At 46.1% G+C, this 27,636-nt stretch overlaps 1 protein-coding gene across 2 annotated transcripts in view; it reads left to right on the plus strand.

Moving 5' to 3' along the window:
• Positions 1 to 21,690, plus strand: part of C11H1orf21 (chromosome 11 C1orf21 homolog) — a 124,954-nt gene extending 103,264 nt beyond the window's left edge. For both annotated transcript variants that reach the window (XM_037404513.1, XM_037404514.1), the window contains exons 4-6: positions 6,712 to 6,788; positions 11,543 to 11,603; positions 20,925 to 21,690. In XM_037404513.1, coding sequence (XP_037260410.1) covers positions 6,712 to 6,788; positions 11,543 to 11,603; positions 20,925 to 20,963 — 177 coding nt within the window. In that variant the 3' untranslated portion in view covers positions 20,964 to 21,690. The remainder of the gene's footprint in view (positions 1 to 6,711; positions 6,789 to 11,542; positions 11,604 to 20,924) is intronic.
• Positions 21,691 to 27,636: the final 5,946 nt, after the last annotated feature.

Here is a 27,636-nt window from a genome sequence, read left to right on the forward strand (position 1 = left end):
CACCCCTGCGTCAGTTTTAACATCCTAAAGGCATTTTAAAAAGCAACTACAAATTAGTCACTGCACCAGTTTCAGCCAAATAAGCAAATAACTGATCCAAGGGGCAGGGGGGGGAAGAAGGGCAGGTGACAACCTGAACAGAAAGCAAGTAACCTCAGATTAGATGTCCTGGGAGCGGGAACTCAATATTTAAGAGCCAGTGGGGCAAGAACTGAAATAGGACCAAACCTGCAGAGAGAGCAGGTTTGTTGCCCTGCCTCCAGCCAGTGCCATGCTCTGCAAGGAGTTGAGTTGCTTCGTCCCTTGGAAGAGTAAATTGGGCTCCACGTAAACCACTCTCAGAGTTTGTACCGTGTTCCCAGCTAGTACCCATTTTCTTTTTCTCTTGGTCTCCAAACGCACCCAGTTTCCTTGTAATCCGTGCTGTTTTGTAGTGTCATTTCATTCTTCTCATTTGCAGTTGCCCTGAATTTCTGTGTTGGCTTCCTGAGTGGATTATCCGATCGCCGCGTAGGTTATATTTATTTTGTGCAGACACAACAAGCATTTCTCCTTTGTGTTTTGAAGGCCTGGCTGAAAGCCACCTCGCACTCAATTGAAAGATTTGTTGACTTTAAGCCAGGTCTTGCTGAGCAAGATGCATAGGTGTATACATGCATATATGTATGACTGGTAAATAAACACTAAAAGCAGCATTATCTAATTTCTCACATTGCAGCATATGGATGCCTTTCTGGTGGGCTGTAGAAAGCTGCTCAGGATTTGCACCTTTCTCTTTTTTTTTTTTTTTTTTTTTACCTGTTTTTATCCCATTTTGAGTAATTTTTAATATTTGTGTGTGTGTGTTTTCTGAATCCTGCTCTTCTATATTGCATATCAGGAGCTGGAGTTGCCACAGCAAAATTTCCTGGTAATAGCTGGGAAGGAAGGGCTCTGTTAAGCATCTTGTTGCAGGATGAGGCCTGCCATCTGGAGCAAATCTGAGAAAAGCGTGGACCTCTGATGAAAGCACAGGATTTTTCTGCCAAATCTGGGTTATACTCCCAGCGCCAGTGCAGACTCACTGCATGATGTTGGCTGTGTTTGCGGAATCTGATTTTTTTTTTTTTTTCCCAACATAAATGCCAGTCAGTGTGTCTGCTTCTGCCTTCCCTTAGCATGCCTGAATGGCCACAATTTGGGTCTGAACTCTTCAGGCTTCCATCTCTCCCACTGTTACTTGGGGATAAAATTTAAGAAACCTACTCAACTTTTTTTTTTTTTTTTCCAGTGTCCAATTTATTAAGAGGGGTGCTTTATCACAGGATCACAGAATGGTTGAGGGTGGAAGGAAGCTCTGGATGTCATCTGGTACAACTCCCTTGCTCAAGCAGGGCCACCTAGAGCTGGCTGTCCAGGGCTGAGTCCAGACAGCTATTAGACATCTCCAGGGATGGAGATATTTATGGAATCATGGGAAAATCCTTCATGCTTAGTTGAGGATATTTTGGCCTGATGCAGTAATAATGTTTATTAAAATATACCATATAAGATTAAGATTTTATTATGAAACACAACCTCAAGCTTCATTCAAATCCACAAACAGTAACCATGTTTTGAAGTCCTCATTCTGAAGACCAAGGTGCTCCAGGAGGCAGGACAGCAGCGCTTGGTCAGACGGACAGGCTGGACACTGCTGTTGCCTTGGGTGCCTCGGGTACAGGGTGCTCCTTAAACCCGAGCTCCAGCCGTAGGCTGCAAGCAATGTTTTCTAGGAGCCTGGGGCAAGACGGGAGTCAATAGTGGAGAGGTGCCAGCACGCGCTGACTGGTGTCACAGTTGTGTTTCCAGGAGCCTCCGTGACTGCAGCCACCTGGGAGGTGTACTGGAGAGATTGGGGAGTTCGTTCCAATATTGGCTGTTCTAACCATTGCTGGCAGAAGATTGCTTTTAAGAAAGAATTATTTTGGAAAGGTAGAAGGTTTTTCTGATGCCTCTGATGTTAATGTCTTTCTCAGGCGTCTTCTCAGCATGACATCTATTTCTTTGTCTCTCTTTGCGTGTGTGCCATGAAGGTTAAATTCATTACTGAGCCCTGGCGTTATATATATGTTGGAGCCAGTGTGCATCTGGAGCATGCTGTTCGGTGCTCGCTGGGTGCAAACCGAGCCCCTTCTCCAGCCTGGTTTCCAAACTTCAGCCCACGCAGGCACCCACCTCTGTCTTCAGATGGGTCCCTGATTTTCATCATCCCTCATGCCATGCATAGGATCCCTGGAGGAGGAGGGGAATGGACTCCCTGCATTAGCACGGTCCAATGTACGTGATCCATACAGTGCCCCACCTCATCACCCAGTGTGCCCAAGACCCCCTGTTGGACCGCACAACATAGACACGTACACACATTATGGCAGGGATAATGTGATTCCTCTGATGAAATTGCATCCAAGAATAATGTTCTTTGACCAGTATCGGAGATTTTGCGATGCTTGATTTGCCCCTTCGTTACAAAGTTACCCTGAATAACATTTTCAGGTGGTTTTGTTGCCAGGTAGCTAGAGAAAGAAGAGGTCTCTTCCTGCCAAAAGCCAATACAAAAAAAAAAAAAAAAAAAAGGTCATTTATGTATAAGCAAGGAAACTTGAATAAAATCGCCTAGGTCAGTACTTCTTCCTTGTTCACCCTGATGCATCGAGACAATCCATGTATAGTATTATTACCTGAGGCTGGTCCTCGTAGCTGAGGGAGGTAAAAAGTGCTGGGCTGGTATATTCAAATTTTACATCTCCTCTTTCATGCCATTTCTAACTGATGCATTTGGTTTTCTTCTTTTCAGATACAATTATTTTAAAGAGCAGTTTATGGTATAAAAAGGAAATAAATACTTAATTTTTTCCCCCAGATGATTTTAGTGATGAATCACACAGCTCCAGAAAGCACTTTGAAAGGCTCTGTGGGCTTCTTTGAATAAAAGTATTGTCTTGATATAAATCAGGAATATTATTTTATAAATATTTGAACAGCTGTAAACTACCACTATTGAGTAAAACATGGTCACTATCTGGAGGATCTTTGGTGTTTCTTACCAACTTCAGTGTATTTTACTCTGTAGCAAACCTATAGAGACAAATTCATCTTAAAAATTATACTAATTAGAGGGAGCATGCCACCTTCAACATCAGTGGCTCCAAGACAGTTACAAGTTGGGTACTTCAGCCTTTTCCAAATGAAACAAAAAACAGCCTTGAAAGCAAGAACTCCCCTTTCGCTTACACCAGTTTTACTAATTGTGGGGAGTTCTCCCCCATTTGGTTGTATATTTTTTTAATTATTGTAACTTGGGAGGAAAAATAATTAAAGACCAAAATGTGACTGTAAGTTAATGAAAATTAGCCGTTCAATTAGGTAGTAGAATTGCTGCTATCATCTTTAATTGATTTCTTCCTGGCCAATTTAATCAATTTAAAAATGCATAAAATAATGCATAGCCTCTTCATAAAGTGTGTTTGCACTTACAGAAGCGTCTCTTAAAACCCAGCCCTTTTCTAGTAAGTTGTGAGTGGTAAGTGAGTTGAGAAGAAGGACTATTAGCAGCTTACCTGAGTCCATCTGTGGCAGTCTTACGAAGAAAAGCAAAATACTTCAAATGAAGTTCACATGTCTCTAGAAATGGGTTTGTAAGAGGGGAAGCGTCAAGGGAAATGTTGACAGATATTTAATTATAACGGCAGTAGTGGCTGTTGCTGTGTTAATAGCATCTGGCAGCAGAGTCACTGCCATCTGTTAATGTCCTGAAATTCTGAACACGGTGCATCCTTTATGGAGGAATTAACAATAATTAACAAATCTATCAAATGAAATCACCTTGATTGGATGACAGCTTTACATTGATAATGATTAATTCAAAAATAACGGGGAGTAAAATGTCCACTATTCACCTCTTTACTATAGACTAGCTAATGCCGCTACCCAAATTACAGAATCCTTGAGGGTTTGCTTTTAAGCTTGTGGTGTGAGGCATCTTTTGCTGCATTTACTTTAAATAATCCCTCTTAAACAAAGCTAGATTAAAAACAAACTTTTGCATATTAATTTCTATTTGCAACAGATTAGGACTCTAAAAGTAGTTGTGGTTCTGTTGATGCATAGTAACTTATTTAATGTTAAATAAGGGAGGAAATGAGGGTTAAATAAGGGAGATAATGAGGTTAGGCTGCAAGAAGTGACCTTTCAACCAAAGTCAAGTCAACCTGGAAGATCGATCTGACTGCGTTAAAGCATTTGGGGTTTTTTTGTGAGCTCGATATTAGAATGCAAACTATTAATTTCTGATGAGTCTGTTTTTCTTCTAAGTGATGGGGAAAAATATTCTATCTGTGTTTGGAAGAGTTACTGGCTTTGATAAAAACCAATACTAAAAAATATTTTGGTCAGTGTAATGAAATATCACTGCCGTAAGTAATAGCTATAAACAAAGCAACGAACCAATTTGAGACCTGGTTGGGTTTTATTTTTCTCTTAACTCCTCTTTTTCTGTTCGTTCCTGCTGAGCAACAGATGGAGAAGGTAACATAGTCTTTGCTTAAATAGAAGAATTGTAAGAGGTAACTGAGTTGTGTTAATTGTGAGAAGCAATAGGAGGGAAAGAACAAACTTTGGGATCTTGAAGTCAAGTAAACTGGAATTTTATTTCCCGCTTCCTATGTGAGTCACTTAATATTCCAACTATCACTCTGGGACCCACAGGGAGAAGGCAGTGCGTATTTTTCTTGTGTCTTCTATTTGTTCCTAAGTGACAGAAGTTTCTTTGGGCTGGGATTTATGCTGATTCCAGCTACTGATAGAGCTGCACTGACGCCAAACCACAGGCAGAGGTGTGGAAAGCTGGGGTTGCACTGCCGTGATTTATCACAGCTGCCAGTGCAGGAGCTGTAAATCAGGGCTGCCCTTCCCTTTTGAGGCAATGGATTCACAGCGGGTTTTTTGGTGGGGAAAGGTCTGTTCCTCCAGGGTGACAGAATGCAGAGATAGAAGCAGTGGGTGGGCAGAACATGCCTACCACTGGACCATCCAGATGTGCCATCCCAGATGCGTAGTGCAGACCATACCCAGTTTCTGACTCTGCGTTGTGGCAAGTGAACTGGTGGAGCAGATTTGAGGGTAAAGGTTCACCTGGTGCATGAGGTTGGGGTTTAGCTGATTTCTGGTTTTGGTGTCCACCCCATGAGAACTATCCTTCTCTTTTTATTTTATTTGACAGTTGAATGTGTTTGCTTGACACTCACGTGAGTTATACATAACTCATACATGAGTTGTATGGCTACGTACATGCGTGTTCACCGCACAACATGCATGTCATCCCGTTAACGTGGTTAAAATTAGAAGATGCTTTGAAAGCAAGTGGTTTCGTCTTCTGTTCTGCTGGCAGGCACTGGCTGTTAGGATGTAACAAATGTACAGACACGTTTGTTAAGGCTTGGAAGAAAGGCTTGTTTCTCTCACTGTTATTTTCATGCAAGACACCGTTTTCTGTTTAGGGGGATTAGAAGATATGCATTAAACAGTGTTAAATATGCTGAGGCAGTTGATGTTTACAACTCTTGTAGAATTATTCATTAAAATATTAACTGTTAGACAGCCTCTTTTTTTCTTTTTTTTTTTCAATTCAGTGATTTAGTAGCCCTCTTAAAAACCATGTTGTGTGATTCAGACATTCAACGGCTAAATAATACAAAACAAAACCACCAAAATTACCCACAAAAGTACTAATTCTTGGGTTTCCATTTCTTAAATTGTCATGGGTATGACAAGCCTAAGAAATTGAGAGGGATTTGTGGAGCGGGTGAGCTGTAGGATTTGACGCAGCTCTCTCCCATCTGCACCAGCAGCTTTCCCGACTGTGTGGTGCTGGGAAGGTCTGGAAGGGGCCGTATCCTTCTCCAGGTTTTTGCAGACGGTAGATGCATGTGTGCATTAAGCTTTGGTTTAACGGAAGCTTTTGGCATGAGGACAAGACATTACCTTGGAACTTCTGGCTCTGAACTAAACTCTTTTCCCTCCCAATACCTTTTTAAAGATATTTTTAGTGGCTCGGGTCCTCTGCAGAGGACATAGTTGTGTTCTTGTCTACGAACATATTCTGGTTTGCTTCCTTGGGCCCCTTGTGTCCAATTTTCTGGCTGAGCAGGTCAAGCCTGCCGGTGCTGCTCTCCTCACTGGCACGTTTAATGTATGCTTTTTCCTGCATACGGTTTTCACCAAAGTTTCTCGCCTCTGTTCTGAGCAAATGTACAGCTCTGGGGTGACTCTGGGGCTCTACCTTTTCAGTGCTTTACCTTGCTCTGTTAAAGGTGCCTGGTGGTGTTATTATTGATGGGACTCTTACGAAAAGCCAAGCCACAGCTGCACACCTTGTCTTCCATGGACCGCTGGAGAGTTATTAGCCAGCGTGGCATTTGTTCACTGTATGTCCTGGCCAGATTTTGCCCAGTGGCCCAGAGGAAATCCCCCAAGCCACCGAACCCATGACATTTAAAAATTGCCCACCTGGGGTCATTGCATTGACTGTGTTGCCTCTATAATTTCATTTCTGATGAGCTTTTCTCATTCGGTCGTACAGGTAGAAGAGCCTGAACCCAGCAGTGTGACACCATGATGACAAATGCCTGTTGTATTTTGTGTGCTTAATAAATACTGATGGTATCTCTGTTGTGTGGTTTTTGTGTGTTTCAGGAAAAAAGTGCCAGTTCAAACGTAAGACTTAAATCTAATAAAGAGATCCCAGGATTAGTACATCAACCCAGAGCAAAGTAAGTGTAATTTCATTATTTTTTTTTTAATCATAATACAAATAAACACAGGATTAAGCAGTATCTGTGAGATTCCCAATTACTGCTCAGCGAAAACCAATTGGTGGTTCCAGCAGCCCTAAAACCATGCCCAATTTAAATAAAATAGGCAAGGTCACCAGTATCCTGAGACCAGCACCACAGCCGGACAGCACTTGTGCTGGCATCCCTTCAGCATCCTGTCCTTTGCACGGCTAAGATGCAGGACTTAAAAAATGTGTGAGATGCATTTTGCTGTGCCATATAGGAGTACCATACTGTGTTATTTCTCAGCTTTCTATACAACTTACACATAAACAAAATTATATATGCATTAGTGTTCCTAAATACTATCGGTTAAGTTCCCAGGGAAGTTTTTGCTGGCTCTTGGCTTAGGTTAGCAGCTATACTGCCTGGAATTAGGAATGGTAACCTTCTTCCAATTAAAAGGGTAAAGCTGTGTCTTAAAACGAGGGTTGTGATGCAGCTGAGAGTTTCTCCATCCTTTGCTCGCAGATCTGTGCCTATCAGTCAGTGTTACATGTGCCGTGAAACATTTAACCCCTGTGGCAGAGCTACTTACTGATATTAGTAACTCATTTCTTATCTAAATCACTGTTACATTTTAATCGCTAATTGGATTGAAGATAACAGATTACATGGAGCTGTCTATCGGGTTGGTATCGAAGAAGTGATAAAGCTTTGCTTTGGATTTTGAACAATAGTAGAAATGCTGTTCTTTATGCCGTGCCTTCAGGGCACTTATTAACTTAAAGTTGCTGCATACCAAGTACATTGTACATGGTTTTGAGTCTGGAAACTTTAGTAATTTCCTAATCAACTGACAGTATAATTCAGCCTCCTTTCAAAAGGAAAACCTGCGTGCTTCAGATGTAATTGCAAAGAAATTCACAGTAGGGAGGTGGAAGTAAAAATCACCCTTCAGCAAAGCTGTACTTCGGTACTGTGGCTTGGTTGTTCCCAGCAGGGTCAGAGATGTATTTAAGATGCTCTAACAGGAGACTAATCAACCTGGCCTAAAAAAGGGCTGGTTCTGTTGAGAGGTCATCTCTTCTGGTGCATCCAAGGCAAAAGAACTGCATGGGGTCAGGGGGTCCATTGTCTCATCAAACTCTGATTTTTAAAAGTCCTGGCAGAAATCAGAACTGACCTTCATTCACCAAAAAGCCTAAAGACGTTGCACTGGCAGAGGGTAAATGTTTCTATCACAGTCCTGCAAAAATAAGGAAACTTCTCAGAGAGTTACAGAATGTAACATTAGGTTGTTGGGTAAAAGCTCCACTGTTTGCCCAAGCCTCTGCTGTTTACCCTACCTACCGCTGGATTTCTGTTTGTAAAGTGTCTACGTGTGTTTGAGTTGCTCCAAGTCAGCAAATATCTGTTATCATGTGCATTTGGGTTTTTTAAGGTTTATCATCTAAACCCCATGCCAGTTCTGACTGCAAGGAGGGGTGACATTGGGTAGAAAAAGGGCTACTCAGCTGAAAGAGCAGAAATGAATAGATAAATCATTAGATCCATCTTTTAGGACCATTCTTGTAGAACAGTTGTTATTTCAAAGCAAAACATGGACTATGTACCAAATTAGAAGTTCATTCACAATGGAGGGAGTTTTAGTATGTGGGCTGTAGAAGTCAGATTGTGAGGGCTCCTCCCGTTTGTAGGAAGGGTTAGGTTTTTTTGCCTAGAACCCTGGACTCTAAAACCAGCGTATGTAGGGAGCCAGCGGTAGCTTTATGGGGGTCTGTGACAGAGGCCAAGGGGTTGGTCCTTCCTCTTTACACTGCATCCCGGTGCCTGCCATAGCTTCATGGGGCTTCATGCCTGCACGCTGCCCTGACCTCTCAGGCACCTACTGCATTTTCTCATCCTCAAAACTCACTCCGCTGACATCTGTGACCAGCAAGTACACTGAGACATGTTCATAACTCATGGAGTAATGGCAACCTGAAGCATAAAATGAAAGAAGTAGTATTTCATACCATATTTAACCTTTTAAATCACAGGTTCACAGAATGGTTTGGGTTGGAAGGGACTTTTGAAAATCATTTAGCTCCAACCCCCGGCCCTGGGCAGGGACATCTGTCACTAGACCAGGTTGCTCCAAGCCCCGTCCAACCTGGCCTTGAGCACTTCCAGGGATGGGGCATCCACAGCTGCTCTGGGCAACCTGCTCCAGTGCCTCACCACCCTCACAGTAAAGAATTTCTTCCTTGTATCCAGTCTAAACCAGCGCTCTTTCAATTTAACACTGTTGTCCCTTGACCTGGCACTACAGGGGTTGCTAAAAAACCCTGCATGTTTCTTATAAGCCCCCTTAATGTATCGGAAGGCCAGAGCAAGGTCTCCCGGAGCCCTCCCTCCCCCAGGCTGAGCCACCCCAGCTCTCCCAGCCTGTCCCCACAGCAGAGGGGCTCCAGCCCTCCCACCGTCCCCGCGGCTGCCTCTGGGCCCGCTCCAGCAGCTCCATGGCTGGCGGGTACTGGGGACCCAGGGCTCCAGGGGGGTCTCACCAGAGCGGAGCAGAGGGGGGGCACCCCCTCCCCGGGCTGCTGGCCACGCTGCTGGGATGCACCCAGGGCACGGCTGGTTTGCTGGGCTGTGGGCGCACAGTGCTGGCTCATGTCGTTTGTCACCCAGCAGTGTCCCCTTCTCCGCAGAGCTGCTCTCAGTCCATTCGTCACTCAGTTGGTACAGATACTGGAGATAAAGATCCCATCTTTTGGCAAAATATGTTTCAGTGGCCTGCCATGAAACAGCTGAAACTGCGTTCTCATGCTTTCTGAGGCGCTGCTTACAAGGAAAATTAAATCCACATTTCTTTTGGGGGAAGGTTGCTTTTTGTGGAGGGATACCCAAGAACTCTGCTTAGATTTGGTGGTTTTCTGACTTGTTCAGTCATTAATTCTGTCCATTCCCTGCCCTGCCACAGATTGTAAAGTTTTACTCGGCTCCTCAAAACACACCCTGTGTCAGCACTTGTGTGTGTGTACTGCATCTCTGAATCGTAGGGCAATTTTACTGCCCAGCCAAACTTTTCTGAAGATCGTGGCCTGCAAAGGCTTGAGGACCTCCTGTGGGAGTTTTCTTGTATATGGCAGCACAATACTCCCATTTCCCCTCCCCCAACACGCCCCATTTAGTTTCCTTATAAATTATGGTTGGGGTGAGTCACTACAATATCTCATCTTTTTAGAAACTGAATCTATGATATTGCAAAGCAAGAATATCTTTTTAGTGCTCACCTACCCTGAAAGGACTGTACTGCCCTAAAGACCCTCTCTGAGACACCAGAATGTGCAGGTGACAGGGTCGGCTGCCCAAAACAGACATCTTTTCCCCATCTCAGGTGGAGGTGGGAACCTGAGGGACAGACAGACAGACAGGTGGGGACAAACACTCCCACAGCCACTGAAGGGTGAATTGTTCTCTCTCCTGAATTACCAGCTTTAGGTTTTAATGCCACTTCTGAGAACTTTTCTTCTGAACTGAGCCTTCATTTATGTCCAGCATAAGCATATCGTTGTATATGTTCATCCTGACAGAAAGTGAAGTATGAATGCTGAGCTTTGTAGGGAAGTGCAGCGTGTTGTTGGGCACTTAGGAAAGGTATTAACTCATAACAGCTGAAAGGATCGTGCTGAGGAAGAGGGGACTGCAGTGGGAATTCAGCAAGCCAAACCAGCTTTTAGTGTCAGAGAAAATGTCCGAGAGTTGTTTGTCCTTCTAACCATTTGCCATCACTGTTAACGCTAACACCAGTCTCCCATCCTTCCTTTTTTGCATCTTTTTTTTTGTCCCACATTGAGTTCTTCAGCCCCCATGGGCCCAGACACTCCTTCCTCCCCGCTGCAGGTCCAGAGGATGCTCCAGCTTCACCTTCCCAGAGGGAAAGCGTTATTTCAGGAAGGAGGCTCTCACACCCCCTAATGTAAATCAAGCAGACACACCCCAAGCACCGTCTGCCATGCATCCTCATCTTTGTCTCCTCATCCTTTCCTTTCTGTCCAGCCTTCCTGTATTTTTAGCGTGCAGGTCCCCCCTGGGGAAGGACCTGTTGTCTTGTGCCACTATCAGTGTTTTGCAGACAACACGTACGAGTATTTTCCAGCTGCCTTCACTAATGCAAAATCATACCACTAACCCCAAGCCTTTTGATGCTGCAGAATTAATGGAGTAATCTGCTGGATCTGCTCAGGGAGCAGTCAGGACCACCCCCTGGGAGGCAAGGACCAGCCTGGGCTTGTAGCAGTTCCTGGGTGTGGAGTGCAGAGCCCAGCTGAGCCAGGCACGCAGGGCGTCCAGCGCGAGCCTTTAACCTCGTGTTATAGGCATCTGATTTTGTGGTGGTGAGGCTGGCAGTCCAGAAGAACCTGCCTTGGCACAGAGAGGGCTCTGACTGGCCCAAGGAAAGGTAGTGGGCTAGTAAGTTTCTGCAGTCTGTTTGGAAAAGGGAATAGTCTCCTCTGGATGTATGTGGATCCTAGTTACCGTCCCAAGTGTAGCACACATACACGGAACTAAATGCAATAGTTCTTCTATGGGCAAAAAAAAGAAGAAAAAAAAAAAAAGATTTAAAAAATTGCCATTGTAGACAAAAGTGTAAAGTGATTTATTTTTCATCGTGGTAAAGATTTACGACCCAGGGCTGCAGCACCAGTATTTAGAAATGGAAGAAATCCTGTCGGTACTAATACTGTTCCTTTGCCTTTCAGCATGCACATCTCTGAAAGCCAACAAGAATTCTTCAGAATGCTCGATGAAAAAATTGAAAAGGTAAGATGCAATAAAGTAAATGCTCTCTCTAATAAAGTAAATACACTCAGGGAGCAGACACACTGGTTTCCCAGCTCCTTGGGGAGGACAGCCAGCCACTGTGTGTTGCAGCGCTCCACGTTCTCCACTGCTTGGAGGGGCTGTGGTCCAAGATCCCCCTTACCCCGCTCGGTGATTAGATAGTTCACGTGCAAAGATGATCAAAGAGGTAAAGAGGTTGCAGGAGGTACGGGAGAGAATCCTTTGTTTTGTGGGTGCATCAGCAGTCTACAATGAATGGCAAATTAGCTCAAATGGTCAGTGTATACGTGAGCTACTGGATAAAGAAGAGCAAAGTGGGGTTTTATGCCCTTAGTGATTTGATGTTTCATTTGATCTCTGTGGGAGACAACTGGAATCTTAATGCGGGTAGTATCTGGGATACCCAGCTAATTTCTTGCTGAATCTCTTCAAAATAGCTCCCAGCTCCGAGGGATAGTGTATCTGTATGTGTGGATAACCCTGCCTCAAGGCTATGCTGAGTGAAATAACGATGCTGGAGATGTTTTGAAGAAAGTGAATAGTTAGTTCTTTGCATATCTCATTGTCTCGATAGCAGCTTTTGTGTGTTTCCCAAGTCTTTCAAATGAGAATCCCAGATTCTTTGTGAGATAGTAGTGAATGATTGTACCACAATGTAGATGGGAAACTTGAGACTTGAGGAATTAAATGGGCTGTTTGGATCAAGCCTAGATCTCAGCCTTTGGTTATGCCTTGAGCTGATGTTCACTCACCAATATACTCGCTACATTTCATGTTTTGGAGCAGTCTATTTTATTTAATACTTGGTACTAAATATTTGCTTCCGCAATTGCAATAATTTGCAATAATTTGTCATCCCAAGTTTAAACTGGACATTAGGAAGCATTTCTTTACCAAGAGGGTGGCCAGGCACTGGAACAGGCTTCCCAGAGCGGTGGTCGATGCCCCAAGCCTGTCAACGTTTACGAGGCGCTTGGCCAATGCCCTTAAGAACGTGCTTCAGCTGTTGGTCAGCCTTGGAGTGGTCAGGCAGTTGGACGAGGTGGTGGTTGTAGGTCCCTTCCAACTGAAATAGTCTGTTCTGTTCGAGTTGTAGTGTTAGGCTGCAGAGTAGGAGAGAAATTTTTACTTGGATGACTCTGAATTTCTGCCATTTTTGCCAGCACTCCTGATCTTAGGACTTGGAGTGCTACAGCAGGTGAATCTCTTTATTTGTCCAAAGCAAGAAATGTGTTAATCTACTTTAAAAAAATATGAATTATGGAAGCATTATATTAGATAAAGGGGAAGAATAGAAGTGAGGAGGAGTTTGTAGATTCCTGAGAATATTTCTATGCCAGTATTTCACAGGAGTAAGATTTTGCGTAACCTGTATGCATTTAAAAGTAGAATTTCTACATATCCATAATATAGCTACATTTCCTTTGAATAAATGCATCCACCCTATAAATATTTAGATGCTTTTCCTGGACATCATCATGTTCATAATGTTAAACACAAAATCCACAGTGAAATGGATTTTCCAAAGATCTATCTTATCTACAGACCAGACCATCTGATGGCTGTATCTAATTATGAATTGAGGTTAGTTTTTGTTTTCGAGATTTGTTTCAGAACAGTAATACCATTCATTCACCGGCTGCCACATTGAGATGCAGTTGACCGTGTCTCCTCGTGGTTTGGATCATGCTCTCAGATGTTTACAGGTGTTCTCCAGGGCTCTTGTACTACTTTATCTTCTATATCAGGCGATTGCCTGTTTAGAGGAAACACACAGTTTTATCTGTCAAAGAGAGAAAGACGGCGACCATGCATTTCAACCTGCTGGCAGGTGTTAATGTGCAGCTGAACATGGGATTTGCTTTTTCTGGGGACCTCCTGTGTCTGAGGAAATAATCTTCACAAGAGAAGTTTTGGGTTTTTCAATCAATCTTTGCCCACAATACATTGTTTTTATAGGTGTCCACCACAAATGCCAAAAAAGATTGGAAAATATGAGGGGGATTGTTTGGGTCCCTTCTCCAGGGAAACAGACGACAGCAGTTGGACAATTACTTACATCCCTAGAGCAGCTCACCAGTTACAGCTGAAGTAGTCTGCAGAAGTGGGGGGCATTGCCTATGGTTGATGAGATCCCAAAACATGTTGCAGTGTTCACGGGCTAAGTGTTGCCATGAGTTGCGTTTGATTTGTAATGGAGACATGCTGTTCATCACTGACTCTGTGGGCTGTGTCTGCAGAAACTCTACAGTCAGAAGCAAAACGTCCCTCAACTTGTGTTGAAATCCCAAGGGGTGTGAGGTCACCTAATGTGAATGAGTAACAACTTTAACGTGTGCGCTACGAATTAGAGAGGAAAACTAAATGGGTGTTTTGGACTCAGCAAAACAATTAAATAGACAGAAAGGTCAGCTAAAATAAATTTTTTGCAATCAGAGTGTCGAATGGAAAGAACATAGGCAGACGTTTTAGCACCTGAAAATGTGAAGTATTTATGAATCCTGGAGATCAAAAAAAGCCTTAATGAAATGGTCTGGAGAATTTCTCTCTTAAGTCTAGCCCCTGCTGGTACCCAGCCCGCATCTGCATTCCTGGCTGCCCCTGTGAAGCTGAACTTCCTTCTCTAAATGCCACCCAAAGGTAAAAAAACAGAATGTCAACCCCAGAGCATGGGACTGGTCTAGCAGAATTTGGTGTCAAAACACTGTGAGGCATTCAGAGGGAGACATCTGTTTGTGTCTCTGTGCGAGTGTCTGTCCCTGCTTGGAGAGCTAGAGCTGAACTTGCGTGTATGGAGCTGTGTGTGATCCCAGTAATTCAGTCACAGGGTTTGTTGGAAGGAATAACGAAATGACGGCTCGACACTGAATGCTGAGGTAGGACCGACTGAGAATGTAGAAGTCAGCCTCGCACATAGGGTTAGATGCTGGTGCTGCTAGAGTCAGCCCAGTCATTTCAGGGGCACCAGAACTGGAGCAGAAAAAACCCCCTAAAACCTGATGAGAAGCCAGAGATAAAAAGTTACGTGGGAGGTTGGGAGTAGCTGGGTAGAGTTAAGCAGCCAGCAGCACAGGAGCCAGTGGTTATATGTATAGGACAGACTGCGGCGTAGTGTTGCCGTCGAGCGGCAGCATGAGTCCACACGATAGGAACCAGGTGCTTAAAAGGTTGAACAGATCTCAGCGCAGCTGTGGGGTGGTTTTCAGATGATGGGATGCTGGTGCAGTGGCAGAGGGTGAGCACAGCTTCGGCACACCACCAGGGCTGGATGAGCACCACACTGGGAGAGAGGAGGAAAGGGAAGGACCAAGGCACCTGTGAGCAGCATGAGGCCCGAGGGCTGGGGCCCGAGCTGGCTCAGAAATGCTCCTGACATCCGCCAGCAGCTGTGGAGAGTCCTCTCAGGGTTTCACACTCGCTGAAGTTCTTTTGAGCAGGGTCACGGGTTTGCTTTGGGAGACAAAAAGAAATATGCGTGTGAAGAGTTTGGGAAGCAAATGGAGCAGAGGCAGGCAGCGGTAAGGAGGCAGCTCACCTGGTGACCACGGTATCGTCATTTTTTGAAAATTGGGCTTGTGTGAAATCACATAAATGTATTCCAGCGAAGGAAGAGCAACAGGTAATAGTAGCAATGTAAGCTTGAGGAGAGAGACCCCCAGAGTCAATTAGAAAGACACGGGTCAGAAGTACAAGTGATTTGCCTGACCTGAGAGATGAAGGCAGAAATATGACTTTGGAAAACCCAAGAAGGAAGCAGAGAGCAACTGACACATCCCTTCTAAAGCAAATGCAGCAGCCACTGGATAATCTGAGAACTGCTGCATGATACCCAGAAGAAGAGAAATGAGCCCCACTAGCTGCAGCCAGGACGGGGAAAGTCGCTCACTCATCACAGTGTGATAAATCTGGTTTTGAAATACCATCTCAAAATAAGAAGATAGAAATTTGTCCTGGTAAGAGCATCCCTGTCTGTGTGACACCTGGTGTGTTCTGCTGGCTGCAGTCAGAAACTGTAGCAAAATTAGGTCATGCGTATTGGTATTCAGGCAAATAAGTTATCTGGTTCTCTCTAATCAAATAGTGCAAGGGCTAATTTAGTCAGATATTGCATACGGATTCACAAAGAGTCGCTGTGAAACACAGCAGAAGAATTACCATGTCTCTCCTAAAAATTCTCCAGCCTTTGGGTTCTTTTCCTTCCTGCATCTCAAATTTTTTTGGACCCTGATAGTGCAGGACCACATGCAAACTCCACTTCATGCCCCAAGAAGAAATTTCATTAATTGAACAGGATGGCTCAGAGCAGGGAGTTAATCCTGAGCGCAGTTTTTGCAGGCTCAAGACTAGACTTGAGGGGGCCTTCTTGCATGAAAATATCAAATAGAAGCAAAATTAAAAGCTATGACATAAAAAGTGTTGAATGTGGACAATTTACCCCATTTAGTGTTTGCTAGCAAAAACATTTGATGATGGCTGTCATGGAAAATCTGAGAAATGACTGCTTTCTCTGAACCCTACGTATGGAGCAGTAAAAAACCATCAGAAATTATCTCCTTTAAGTATATGTTATTACTGTAGGCTGTGGCACAGTGTGCAGGCAGCTGTCTCACTGTAGGAGAAAACACCAAGGCTGAGGTATAACTGAACAGTTGACAAGCAATTTCTAGGATTATGTCTGGGGATTGTACCCCCAGAAGAGAAGCATCTCTGGCTTTGTGGTTTAAGAAAACCCCATCAAAACAATCCAGGTAAGCTGTACCAGAGGGTATCATCACCACTGCCATCATCACAAGCTTTTTCCTACGTGGCTACAGTGGCTTATAAAAAATAATCACAATGCAAACATGCTTATGGAAAAAATGAGATTAAAAATTGTCATAGCAATGTCTGGCTATGAACTCTCATGCGGCTGGTGGATACCCTGAGCCCGGGGCATTGTGTTTCTGCTGTGGCAGGGGATGTCGCTTTAGGTCGAGAGGTAACTTGGTCTTGAACACCGGGGCAGGTGTCAGGGTGGATTTGCAGGAGTTTCTCTGTTGATCCACACACCTGGCCACTGGGAGCTGGGTTGGAGGTTACCAGTTTGTTGCTGGAGGCCACGGGAGAGATGCCCGGCGGCAACTCGCTCCATCCCCTTGTTAGTAAAACTGGGCATGAAATGCAGGGGAAGGCACAATGCAGCTCCTTGTATCGTATCTAAAGAGTGCCGTTAGAAATAAGGGGGGTTGCTAACTGAAACGTATGCAAGGGCAGAATTATTAGGCTAAAACTCATTAGCAAAGTAGATTGCTCTTAATGACTCTATTGATTTTTCTCTAACAAAATAAGAAACGGACAAAAATTAGCACAGTATACAATTATTTAGTGCCGCCTCTCGGCATTTTCTTCCCATCCTTTCTGCAAGCGCTGTAAACAAAACCAGATTGATGAAAAGGGTTCCCACCGCGGAGCCAGGCTAACATTTCCCAGCGCCGGCCATCTCCTCTGAAAGGGGCCACTGTGTCCCGCAAGCTCTTTCAGCCATCGCAGAAGAAAGGGCTGCTTGGTGCAGCTCATTTCCCTCTCCCGGGCCGGCAGGCCTCCTCTTCCTCCTCTCCTGGCCAGGGCCGCCCTGGGAGGATGCTGGTGCCAAGCGGCGGGGCCGTGGCAGAAGAAGCATCTCCTTAGCTGCCTGCTCTCCTTGGCAAGGCCGCCAGCCGCACAAAAGCCTATTGAACCGGGAAGGCTTCTGCATTCGGGCGGCATGGGGTTTTGTTTATTGGCCTGTCACCCGCAACAATGGGGAAAAGGGCTTTTCCTGTGATTTTTTTTTTTTTTCTTCCTTTTTTTTGTTTTCCTCTAAAAGGATATCATCAGCCCTGGTGCATTCTCTGGTAGGGGCATCGGGATGGTGGTGCTTTCTGGACACAGCAAGGGGAGAGAGCAGGGGAGTGAGCCCTTCTGGTCTGGGTGCAAGCAGCAGGACAGGAGCGTAAGGCTGGGTTTTTAATTACCGTAAATTCATACACTTATGTTAAGGCATTTCTGTGGACATCTACAAAAGCTGAAAGATGGACTTTGAAACTGTGAGGGAGAAAGGCGGGATTTACCTGGGCTTGGACATGCTTGTTCCCATTCTCATCTTCCTTAGTGGAGTTCTTTACATTCTCAGCCATTAAAACTTATTTGATAGCCTGTGCTGTTAAGGGCTGTTACAGGACGGCCCGTACATTCCTGTTGCTAGCTGCTTGCTCAGTGCCTGTGGCTCCTCTGGAGATGGGAGCCTGCTCCCCTGGGCAGCAGGGCACAGGGTTTGGCTGGCAGTCCTGCCCCCTCATTTTCCAGCCACGATGCTGCTCTATCTGGGGGGTTTGTCACCTGCTCCAGGGCTTAAATGCTGTTTCCCTTGTGCTTAAAGACTAGTATGTGCTTAACCCTGCTGTACTGGGCCAGGATGCTTCAGACCTTGCCGGGCTGAGCCCCCCACGCTTTGTGTTCATGCTGGGATTGAACGCCAGGCGCGTGTTGGTGTGGATCTTTGCAGCGTAGCTGGGGCAGTGGGTGTCGGATGCCTGGCGTGGGTGCAGGAGTCCATGCGAAACAGGGTGTTTGCTGTCACGGGTGATTCCCACCCCTGACAAAATAGACTAAACCTGCCAGAGGCAGGGGGGGGTCCCACAGGCTGTATCGCATTCCACCGCTGGGAGGGGGGACATGTCCATTCCTTCTCCCAAGGAAAGCAAAGCAGCGTCCTCTTTAACTCGCCATAAAACCCAAGTGAAACCAAACCCCCAATGCTGCGTGCAAGCTGCCACCCCGCCGCGCCCTCGCTCTGACGTTATTCTTGGCGTGTAACAAACGCGTCCCTTCCCCTGCGTTGCAGCGGCCCTGTGGTGGAGCGGGGAAGTGGATGTGAAGGCTTCAGTGGTCGCGGGAGCCTTTTTTGGTTCCCCCCCGCCACCCCGGTCCCTCGCCGCATCCTCCCCCTTCCTGCCAGCTGGCACGCTGGCGGGGGCGGCCGCTGCTGAAGCGCACCCAGCTCTGCAGCGCTCCCCTCAGAGCCCACAGTGGCGGGGCTCCTCCAGCCGTTACCGGCTTGGGCAGCGGCTTGGCTGGGCAGGCCGGGGTAGCGGGGCTGTGCCAGGCCGGGCGGGCGGAGGGATGTGCGCCAGGCTGCAGCAAGGCGTAGGTGGGCTCTGTGGCCTTGCAGGCAGTCCCACCCTCCCCCCCGCTGCTGCCGCGCTGCTGCCGCCCACACGGGGTGGTGGGAAGCTTGGGATGGCAGCAGGTCGCTGCCCACCGGCGACGGAGGGCCATGGCCTCAAAGGCCACCCCCGAGACACCAATGTGTCTCCATCGCCACCGGCGTGAAGATGGAAATAAATTGTCCAGCGGCAGCAGCCCGCGGAGAGCGGCAGTATTTCCATGCCATGGAAAGGACTTTTTCAGCACGTTGCTTTTTAAGCGGTTTCTTGGTATCTTTTTGAGGAGTGATGCACTTGGTTGCCACAGAGCAAACCCAGAAGCTGAACGGCAGGAATAATGGGCGGGAAGAAAGGCAAGATGGCTTGCTTCCACATTTGGGTCCATTCGAGCCTTTAATAGCACCGATGGCCGCTGGTGCAGAGTGTGGTGGGCAGTGATGGGCCGTGGGGCTCTGCCTTGGTCAGGGGGCTGGGGGACCGGGAGAACCGGGGTGAATGAGACTCGTGGAAATGCTCTGAGCCTCAGTCATCGTTCACTACTGGTGACTCTCGCAGCTCTGAAGCATGTCGGACAAAGCTTTCATCACCAGCAGTTCCGTTTCGTGGGTTTGTCCAGATGTATTGTGGTCCCTGGCATGGAGAAAACTGATGGATTTGGGCTTTGCTGTGAAGTATTTCAGCATTCCTTCTTTCTGAGTAGAATCTTTTACTCTAAAAAATGTATTTTTTTTCTTTCTTTCTGGGTCAGGGATTGCTGAATTGAAATTAGGGCTGATAAGACTCTTGGTTTGTTTATTTTTTTAACATACTAAGAAAGCCTTTTTCCTAATAGTATTGGGCCACAGAGAGCTGTTAAAGCAGCACACATTCCTGGGTGTGGACCCTCCAGCAAAGTGAGCTCTGCGATCCCGGCATCGTCAGTGGGATTTTAATTGCAGAGACATTTTGGAGCCTTTGTTCCCAATGTGTACCCTAGCTGTGCATCCCAAAGAAACTGATCGCTCCATCAAGAAACATCTCTCCCTTTTCTTTTTTTACTTTTTTCTCTGGCCCCACACCCCACCCCACCCTTTCCAGGCAGGACAGTGACCAATTTTGATTTGTGGGGCAACTGGGTGCCCCTCCTTGACTGAGTAGAGCTTCACCCATTTTACCATGCTGAGTTCAGCTCTTCTGCTTACAGGGCGTTGTCAAGGTTTTACACTTTATTGCAGGTCTGAGACGCTTGTGTTTCTCCTTCACCAGCCCTTTGCACAGCTGCTGGGATTTTCCATGCAAGTGCTTGGGTGATGCACCTGGCACACGGGAACAATGGGAGATAGCCTGGACATTTAGGTTTTTGGTGCTGCATTTGAGATGCTTGTTTTATGCAGGATATCGTGGGTAGCTTGTGTGTTGAAAAGCTCAGCTCCAGCTGTTCCTGTGTGGAGAAACAAGGATAGTGGGTCCTGTCAGGTCCTCTTCTCGCTGCTTTGCAAGAAACAGCAAGTGAGGGACGGGACATCCCTTCTCCAGACCTTCCCGAGGGCAACACCTAGATCGATGCGGCTGCAAGCCTTGTGTTCGGGATGGGACGGAAGGCATGACATGCCTGCTCTGTGAGAAGTCCATGTTGTGCAAGTGCAGTTTCGATACAAACAGCATCTTTTGCTCTTGCGTATACTCTTGGTGAGGTTATCAGATGAGGTTCTTGTTCACAGCAGCTGCTTTGCATTGCTCGTAGGATTACGTGCTTCGTTGCTTTTTGCCTTGGAGATTTATGTTTTCACAGCAGATCTATAGGGTTTTGTCCATCAAGGTTTATCTTTACATAAAATAGTTTTGTAAATCAGTGCATTGGACTCCCCCTGGAATTGAGTATAGGGGATGAGATTTATGAGATTGATAGTGACAGAAAGGGATGAGTCTCCTATCCTGGTTTCGTGCAAACCTTCCGGAAATAGTTGGAGGAGCTGTGCAAATTCTGTTCCCTATTTTTAAGGTTTCTACCCAGCTCTGAACTTAAGGCTTCTAAGTTTAGAGAACTGATACGTATTATTAGTAAGTGCTCCCTTGCCTGATGGTATTCCTGTCTTCAAGTAGTCATTTACAAACTATCTGGCTTTTCTCCTTACAGGGTCGTGATTATTGTTCAGAAGAGGAAGATGTCACATAGTGCCAATTCTGCCACTCGCACCAGGAATACTACTGTGTAAATAGATTACAACCCAGTCGAGACCTTTTGGAAGTCTTCTAGAGCGAACAGCACTACATAACAGAAGAAGATCATTTCCACATTATATGCTCCATTCAGTTACAGTGTTTCTTAATGAACAGATGAGGAATATTGCTAAGAACTTGTAAGGAACTGTTTTTGTTGCTGCTAGTTAAAACTTGTTGCAACTTCTCACTTTTTTCTGTGTCCAGATATGCAGCAAATCCTTAAAGTTAATCCAAAAGACGTTGTTGATTTTATTGAGGCTTCTGGCCTGTTTTCTATCAGATGAGGTAGTGTTATACAAAGCTTCCATAAGTGAACATTCAAGCATCTAAGAAACACCCTTAAGCTGTCTGTCCGTCCGCATTCGGGCCGGAGTGCTTATTAACGCTGGTGATTTCAAGCTTTGGAGATGGGATGTTTTTGCCGTGGCAGGCCTTGTTTCTCTGCTGAGAAGAAGCTGAGAAATTATTATCCATTAAAAGCATGTTATCACTGAAATACTGGAAGTGATGCAGGAGCAGGAATTTGTATTTTAAGAGGAAAAAGAGTTTCATTTAATAGGTATCTTAATCAAGGACTAAGCTTGCAGTATTGGCTTTGCTGAGCACGAATGGGAGTGTGATCACAATCATTTTGAATCTCTTTTTTTCTAAGAAAATAAACATTTTACTGTTTTTATGTATTCTTGTCTTTTACCATTCCTACAACACAATGCTTAAGAGTCTGGGGACAAGGAAGGCAAAACCAGCCCTCTGCATTGATGAGTCTGTGGATCTAATCTCTTAAAGCAGCTCTGTGCCAACTGGCGGTATCTGTTGCGTGTCCTGTAGAGTTTATTTTTCCGTATTCTATGGAGAGGATATTACCTTCTCAAAAGCAGATGTAATATTTTTAACAAATGCTGTCATGAGTAAAAAAAAAAACCTACAAAAAAAAACCCCTTAAGAAAAGAATACACCTTTTGTATTTATTATTTCAAAGGAGATTGTTACCTGTGCTGATATTTCTTCCTGCTTTGACACCATATGAGGGCCAGGTTTGCATGGCATCCTATGGAGAAACTTTGTCAGGACAATAGGTTTCTGTACTGTGTCGATTTCATTGCTCTGATGTGTGTTGTGTCTGTGGAAGAGGCCATGAGGTTGCATTAGTAGCACCTTGCGCTGACGTGGCCAACACTTGGGTGGGCACTCAGCCCAAAGCCCTTTCACCTTGGCTGTTTTTCACTGGATCTTCTGAAAATCAGATCCCTTTAAAGGATCTGTCATAAAGTCCATCAAAAATCACCTGTGACTTCTGAAAGGCTCTAAAATATTAGGGAATGTCTTGACTAAAGAGATTTCCTCCAGTGTGTGCTCCAAGTGGGGCTGGACAGTCAGTCCATGTCAGAAGATCTTGTTCCCTCTTGCTGCTGTGCCATACCTAGAATATGTCAAAAAAAAAAAGCCCAGCTTTTTCACTCTTCCTTCCCTGCACTGGATTTTCCTTTGGATTTCAGGCAGTGGGGTAGGGAGAGAGGCTCCACCAGGGAGAAGGGCCCAGGAGTTACTCTTATCCATGCAGGACTGGATGTGAGCACCTCCGGCAAGAGCAGCTTCCCAAGCAGCGTTTGTGAGGCTGCAGTAGCAGGCTGTCTTCTTAAGGCAGAAGCTGTTCCTGCACACTGCAGACTGCTCAGGCCCCTCATCTTCTGCCAGCCTCAGCTTGAGTCAAGTGGTTGCTGGATTGCAGGACTGGGACAACTCAGGCGCTACCTCGCTTCAGTAGCTTTCCATGTAAAAGGATCCTCTCCGGCATGTTTCACTATGTGCATCTTTATCCTGTTGGTGGTCAAAAATTGCCAGCCAATTCTGATTTTCCTCAATCCTCGCTGCATCTTGGCAGCTGCTTTGGCCACACAGCTCTTCCTGAGCATCCCAACCTCCCTGAAGATGAGGTTTTGCCACCTTCCTCCCATCACATCATCCTTCTTAGGGCTGCTGGCATCTCGGAGTGCTACGGAGCCATTTGATCTGTTAGGAATTCTTCACGGTGATAACTCTGCCTCCTTGCATATGATTTTTTTCCATAATTTATGTCAGCGCTTGAGCAGGTAGCCATGCCAAGGAGAGTCAAGAGCCTGCACCTTTCAATTATTTAAACACTTTAATTAATAAAGAGTCCTGGGGCTTGATCCCACAAATCCTTCTCTCAGAAGTGCTTCATAAAGCTTTAGCAGGTGGTACAAGAGTGATGGAATTGGGTCTGTCCTTTGGAAACATTTCCTAGGTTCATTTTCTAGACGCTGAACGTCTCGTGTATAGATTTCCCCATACAACGCCTGTGTTACAGACACATCGTGGTCTTTCAGTACACCAGCCTCCTTGTACTTGGAGTCTCTTTCAGTCACTAGGTTTTGGTTTGTTTTTTTTTCTTTTTTCCTTGCCAATGGTGATGGCACCAAAGGTACGGGCTTCGGTGGAAGCTTTGTGAGAGAGAAAAAGCAATTCCCACCTTGCCTGTGTGCTTAATGTGACCAGCAGCAAATGCTTTAGTCTTCTGTATAAATTATAACCACACTGATGGACCTTCAGGTGACGGTGTCTGTGAATGCATGGGTGGGTTGTCCTGCTGCTGGCTGTAGAGGCATGAGGCTGGGCAGGAGGTTTGGAGGGCAGCAGCAGTTGTCTGTGGAGTTGACGTGCTCCAGGACCGCCGCAGGCTGCTGGTGGGACTGGGGTGAGGGTGACAGACTTCAGTTTGCTCTACCCTTCTGCAAGAAACCTGAACAGAATTGAGGTTTTGGGGCAGGGGGCGGGGGTTGCCTGTTCATACCAAGTCAGCAAATCCTTGGCATGTTTTGCTACTGGGACCATGTACCAGGTGAACCAACAACCCAGGAATTTCTTGATGGTTTTCAGCTGACTGAGCTTCTTGGTCAGGCAGGAGACTTGCTTCTCTTTGCGATATGGAAAAGCAAAGATGCTCACTGTTTACCTGGGAAAAGGAGCCGTGCTTATGGAAACAAAACTTAGCAGAAGGCAAGACTTTCCAATCTTGAATATCTGAAGTCTATGAAATATAAGATGGTTTCTACACACTTCAGGCTTGGGTTGACATCCTTTCCACCCCTCAGCCACGAAGAGCTGTCTGCTTTGCTTGTTGAAGCAGTATAACCACTTCCTCAAGCCTTAAGCAGCAACTTGCTGCAAAATCATGTCCAGAGCAAGTGCAGGGACCTGACGGCAGCGGTGCAGCAGGTGGGAAAGGAACGGGACCAGCTGACCCTCCTCGTAAGCAGTTGCACGTGCCGCGAGCAGACCCATGAGGTCACTTGGATGGACGTTGCTCTTGAACCTGCTTTGTTTCTCTCACCTTTATGAAATCCTAGCAAACTTTGCTAGAAGTCTAAATATATATAGGCAGCAGCTGATGATCTATAATAACATAAGCAGATTACGGTAGCTTAAGATGCAGCTCTCCTTGAAGCCATACCTCCGTGTTACTTTCCTCCACTCAAATACATTCAGCAGGATGGAAAAGAGGAAGGGAAGGAAAAGTGCTTATATCCGATACGCTGTGCTTAGTTGTAAATGGATTTTTCCAGGTTTCTTTTAAAAGAAATACCAAGAAAATGCTTTGGGGCCAAACTTCTCTTCAGGAGGCTGACGCACTATTTAATAAGCTCCAAGCCATATTCTGGGATCTTGGAGAAAATTGTGGAGAAGAGGTTTTACAATCAGCCTTTTCCCCTTGGGATGTTTTTCCCTTTCGTCTAAAACCCTTTGAGCTGTGCCTTCAGAGCCTGCCCCAAGCAGGAGAGGAGCCGGGGAGCTGGAAGAGTTTCCCATCAGGCTGGTGGCCATTCCCAGATCCAGCCAGTGCCCACCAAAGCCTCCCAGATACAAACCCAAGGGACCCGCATCCCCAGGGACCCGTATCCGTCCAAGGGCTGGGATGCTCCATCCCAGGCGGGCACGGAGCCGGTGCAGCAGAGCTGTGCTGTGCCGCTGTCATCGTGGGCAGTCACCTAAGGAGCGGGGCTTGCTGGGGGCTGCCGCGACCAAACGTTGGAGCACTGGGGGCAGTTTGGGAGCGGTTTGATGCAGTGCTCCTAGGGCACGGTCCACCTGAAGCAGGACTCCGGGGGGTGGGGGGCGGGCGGGGAAGAAAAAAAAGTGTTTTAAGTGTTTGTTGGCTACCTGACACTAATTTCTGCCTCCATCACTAGTAACTAGAGACAGGGACACATTCTGCCTTCGGTCTAGTTTTGCGAGGTTTTGGCAATGTCTCCTTCAGTCACTGTCTGTCTCCATATTGTATCTATTGCAACACAGACGCTTTGACCTGAAAAGCTGATGCCTTTATTTATTTATTTATTTATTAATTATTGAGAGTTTCTCTTCACCTGTGTCCCCTCCCAATCCCTTCTACCTTCCTTACAGCATCCAGCTCACCAAGGGAGCAGGTCCGGTCACGGCGGGCAGGAGGAGACTTTACCCTCCTACCTGAAGTGTGGTTGTGTGGCTTAGGACAATTTTCTAACGTGCTTGGGTTGCAGCTGCTCTGGTCCAGGGAGGAGCTGGCCATTCTGTGTGCTGCTCTGGTTCTACTCCGTTTGGAAGGTTGGCATTTGGAATCTGGATTTTTCAGGGGCAAGGGGAAATCCTGCTCTTGGATGCCAGCACCAACCCGTGGTGCCAAGGCATTGCTTTGCCTCGACAGCATCACGCTGTAACCAAGAGCATCGCTTGACCCAGGGCATCTCTTGAGCCGCAGGAGTCTGCGCCTACATTAGATTAAAGAAACCCCAAATCATATTGGTGCTTTTTTTCTTCTTGGAAGGCTGTGGATCATTTCACATCATTCACATGCTGACAGCTGTACTTTTGTCCCTTGGGACTCCTGGCAGGAGATGTTCTGGGCCAGGTCTCTGCGTGCAGCACAAGGGACCAGGAGTGATTTCTCCACCGCTGGGACTCTGAGAAAGCATCGAAGGACCTGAGCAAACCCCAGTCTGTCCTGGCTGGGAGCAAGGCTTCGCAGGAGCAATGCGTGGTCAGATGGACTTGCTGGGCTACTGCAGGATTTTCCATGATGTCCACATAAACGAAGATCTGTAGGAACCGCTGGGGAGCACAGCTTGGCAAACTGGGCTTCTCTGAAATTTTGTGGAGATTCCCACTTTATCATGAAGAACTGGGCAGGGTGTTAGAAGCTCTCTGGGCTTTTGCTGGTGTGGCTGATGTTTTTTAGGATGTTGTCTTGAACTCGCTGGTTTGGCACTTGTCTTGAACACTTGTCTTGAACAAGTGTGTGGCAAATGCCCTTTCCTTTCATTGTTACTTCTAATCTCTGTTTGAATTTACCTTTTAGAAATAAGCCTGGGCTGACTGGGGCAGGATCCACTTTGACTCCCCATGAAGGGCTCGCGCCTGCAGGTGCTTTATTTGCCTGGTGCAGATAGATGTTACTGCTCACAGGTGTTACGGTTTCGAGGGTGAAGAGCAGCCTGGAAACAGTGTAGACATTTGGAGAGGATGGATGGGTAAACAGATAAAACTGAGAAACCCATCTGCAGACCTTGGCCAAATACCTTTGAAAAGGTTCATCAAAGCAGCCAGTTAATTAGCTGACTACTCATACTGCTGTTTCCCATGAACCTTCCTCTGATACTGGACTTCAGCCCCAAAACTATACCATACAAAACTCAACATTAATTTCCTCCTTTGCTTTCAGTAAGAGTTTTTTTGTTTAATTAAGTCTCTCTGCTGAGACCCAGAAGACCCAGCTCGGTCTCCTCCTGTGCCACAAGTTCGTTGTGGCCACGGACGGGCCATGCTGAACCTGGGCTGACTTACTGCACCTCTCCATCCCTTTGTGCTCATCAAGAATAGCAGTGCTGCTCAGACCTTGGATGCACAGGTGACATCTTCATCCCTCAAACGCCCTCCATCACCCTCATGCCGTCATCCCTGCATGCACTTGGGCGGGCTCTGACCTTGCCAGCAGCCGGTGGAGTTGTGCGAGGTGCTGCCTCAAGACGCAGCGGCCACTGCTGTAAGAGAAGGGAGGCAGTGACCAGCAATATTGCATGATTTTTTTGCAGCGTACCTTTTTGTGGCTGTAAGAGAGCCCACGAAGCACAAGTATTTTAAAATCTGAATGATGAGTCGAGTGAATGGGTAGATGAAGCACCAGAGACATGTTTCAACTCCAAAGACACTGCCATCATTGCACGAAAATGAGACTGAAGATAAATATTCGGTTCTCAGCCATTTCAATTCTGTCAAGACTATAAAACAATAATTACCTGTCACTTCAGTTTTGGAGTTAGCAATGACTCAACTCCACATCAGCTTGGCTGACATGCCAGACCTTCAGGATAGGAGACGCTTCCAGCTGGGTGATGTATGCATCCACCAAGGAATGAATTTAATAAGAGCTTTAAACAAAAGGGAGCGATTTCCAGTTGCAGTTGGGACTTCTGTCCCACCAGCAGCTTTGGTTAGCGTTGCAGCTTTGCAGGTGACAGTCCGTGACACCATGTAGGCTTTGTCTCCAGCATACATGTTTTATGCTCCTCTTCCAATGTGACTTGCCACGTTGGCCATTTCTCCTTTGTTTTCTGAACTGCGAGCTGGCAAAC

The sequence above is a fragment of the Falco rusticolus genome, chromosome 11, assembly GCF_015220075.1.
Source record: "Falco rusticolus isolate bFalRus1 chromosome 11, bFalRus1.pri, whole genome shotgun sequence".
In the NCBI taxonomy this organism is placed as follows: domain Eukaryota; kingdom Metazoa; phylum Chordata; class Aves; order Falconiformes; family Falconidae; genus Falco; species Falco rusticolus.